This window comes from Priapulus caudatus, unplaced genomic scaffold (genome assembly GCF_000485595.1).
Source record: "Priapulus caudatus unplaced genomic scaffold, Priapulus_caudatus-5.0.1 Scaffold765, whole genome shotgun sequence".
NCBI lineage: Eukaryota > Metazoa > Priapulida > Priapulimorpha > Priapulimorphida > Priapulidae > Priapulus > Priapulus caudatus.
This window is the reverse complement of record NW_014577826.1, coordinates 137,135-139,028: the sequence shown is the minus strand read 5'-3', so window position 1 is coordinate 139,028 and position 1,894 is coordinate 137,135. Positions and strand designations below refer to the sequence as shown.

The window sequence follows — 1,894 nt, the reverse complement described above, 5'->3', positions numbered from 1 at the left end:
CTCTCTCTCTCTCTCTCTCTCTCTCTCTCTCTCTCTCTCTCTCTCTCTCTCTCTCTCTCTCTCTCTCTCTCTCTCTCTCTCTCTCTCTCTCTCTCTCTCTCTCTCTCTCTCTCTCTCTCTCTCTCTCTCTCCTCCCTTCTCTCTCTCTCTCTCTCTCTCTCTCTCTCTCTCTCTCTCTCTTTGCTTCTCTCCTATACTACCCCGTAATATCTTCCTCTGCTCGGCCCCGCCCTCCCGCTTTCACTCTTTCTCTTCGTCGCTACCTGCTTCTTCATGCTCCCCCGCCCTTCCTCAACTCGCCTACCTGATGTAAGTTGTCTCGCAGATCGTCCCTATAGAACCTCTCATCGTACAGCGGTTCATAGTCCCGCGCTCCTATGTGCACAGGCTCCCACGCCGGGTGCCACTTGCTCACGTTAAACACGCGTAGAGGTGCCGTCTGCGTAAAGACGATCAAAAAAGAAACAGACGATCAAACTGATGCACCAGCAGCGGGGGATAAAGATAGGCACGCTATATGAAAGCTCAGTAGCGGACCTAGAGGGGCGTTGGAGGGTTACAACCCCCCGTACAGCCACTGACTAATGTTACCAGGAGTAAATAATAATATTAATAACATCATTGTTCATGGTTAAATCCTTAAATTATTTACCTTGACAGTTTCAGCCATCGTTCTGACAACCATCTTCTGGAAGCCATCTTCTGGAAGATGGCTGTCAGAACGACAGCTGAAACTGTCAAGGTAAATAATTTAAGGATTTAACCATGAACAATGATGTTATTAATTAATGTTTTAAAACAAATCCGACTATGAACTTTCAAGGTAAATAATAATAGATTATTAATATAGATAATCTGTTATTATTTACTTCTGATGTTATGATACTAGTAAAATGCGGCCACCCTAGCACCGCTTGCGTTCGGCACGCCTTCACTCAAATATCAACCCCTCCGTCTCCTGAAAGTTAGATCCGGCCCTGAAGCTATGTATGGATTTGACTTCGTGCTTTCTGCAGTCGAACTGGCGGACTTGAGGAATTTTCAAAATCGGGGTTTCTTGCGTGTGACTGCATGGGGGGGGGGGTGCATCGGGTCCATGTTTATGTTAAAAATCTGACAATATCTTGATATATCTCTATACCAAATCTCGCGCTCTCTCTCTCTCTCTCTCTCTCTCTCTCTCTCTCTCTCTCTCTTTCTCTCTCTCTATCTCTCTCTATATATATATATATGTCATATATCTTATGTCTGTTTGCGTGTGCGTGCGCGCGCGCGTGTATGAGTGTGCTTGTGTGTGTGCGGGCGCGCACTCGCGCGTGTGTGTATGTGTGCGCGCGTGTGTGTGTGCGCGTGGGCGTGTATGTGTGCGCGCGTGTATGTGTGCGCGTGGGCGTGTGCGTCTACATGTATGTGCGTGCGCGCGAGTGTGTGTATGTGCGCGCGCTCGTGTATGTGTGCGCGCGTGTGTGTATGTGTGCGCGCCTGTGTGTATGTGTGCACGCGTGCGTGTGTATGTGTGTGTGTGTGTGTGTGTGTGTGCGCGCGCGTGCGTCTGTTTTATGTGTGCGCGCTCGTGCGTGTATGTGCGCGTACGTGTGTGAGTATGTGCGCGCGCATGTTTGTGTGCGCGCGCCCGTTCTTGTATGTGTGCGCGCGTGTGTGTGTGTGTATATGTGCGCGCGCTCGTTCGTGTATGTGCGCGTGCGTGTGTATGTATGCGCGCGCGCGTGTGTGTATTATATAAAGGGTTCCAGCACCTGCGATGAGTTGAGCCGCATCCATGCCTCGAAGCCGTGTATGCGCTGACACGCCCAACACTTATGCTGATGAAAGACAATCGCATCTCCAGACTCCAGCAGTCTCACCAGGTGGCGCTTGCTCGTCGGCGCCGACG

General features: G+C 50.2%; 1 protein-coding gene across 1 annotated transcript in view; it reads right to left on the bottom strand.

Moving 5' to 3' along the window:
* Positions 1 to 1,879, bottom strand: part of LOC106813393 (beta-1,4-glucuronyltransferase 1-like) — a 4,754-nt gene extending 2,875 nt beyond the window's left edge. Inside the window, exons 1-2 of the mRNA XM_014817529.1 lie at positions 1,758 to 1,879; positions 305 to 439 (exon numbers count right to left, since the gene is read on the bottom strand). Of these exons, the coding sequence (XP_014673015.1) occupies positions 305 to 439; positions 1,758 to 1,778 (156 nt within the window). The 5' untranslated portion in view covers positions 1,779 to 1,879. The remainder of the gene's footprint in view (positions 1 to 304; positions 440 to 1,757) is intronic.
* Positions 1,880 to 1,894: the final 15 nt, after the last annotated feature.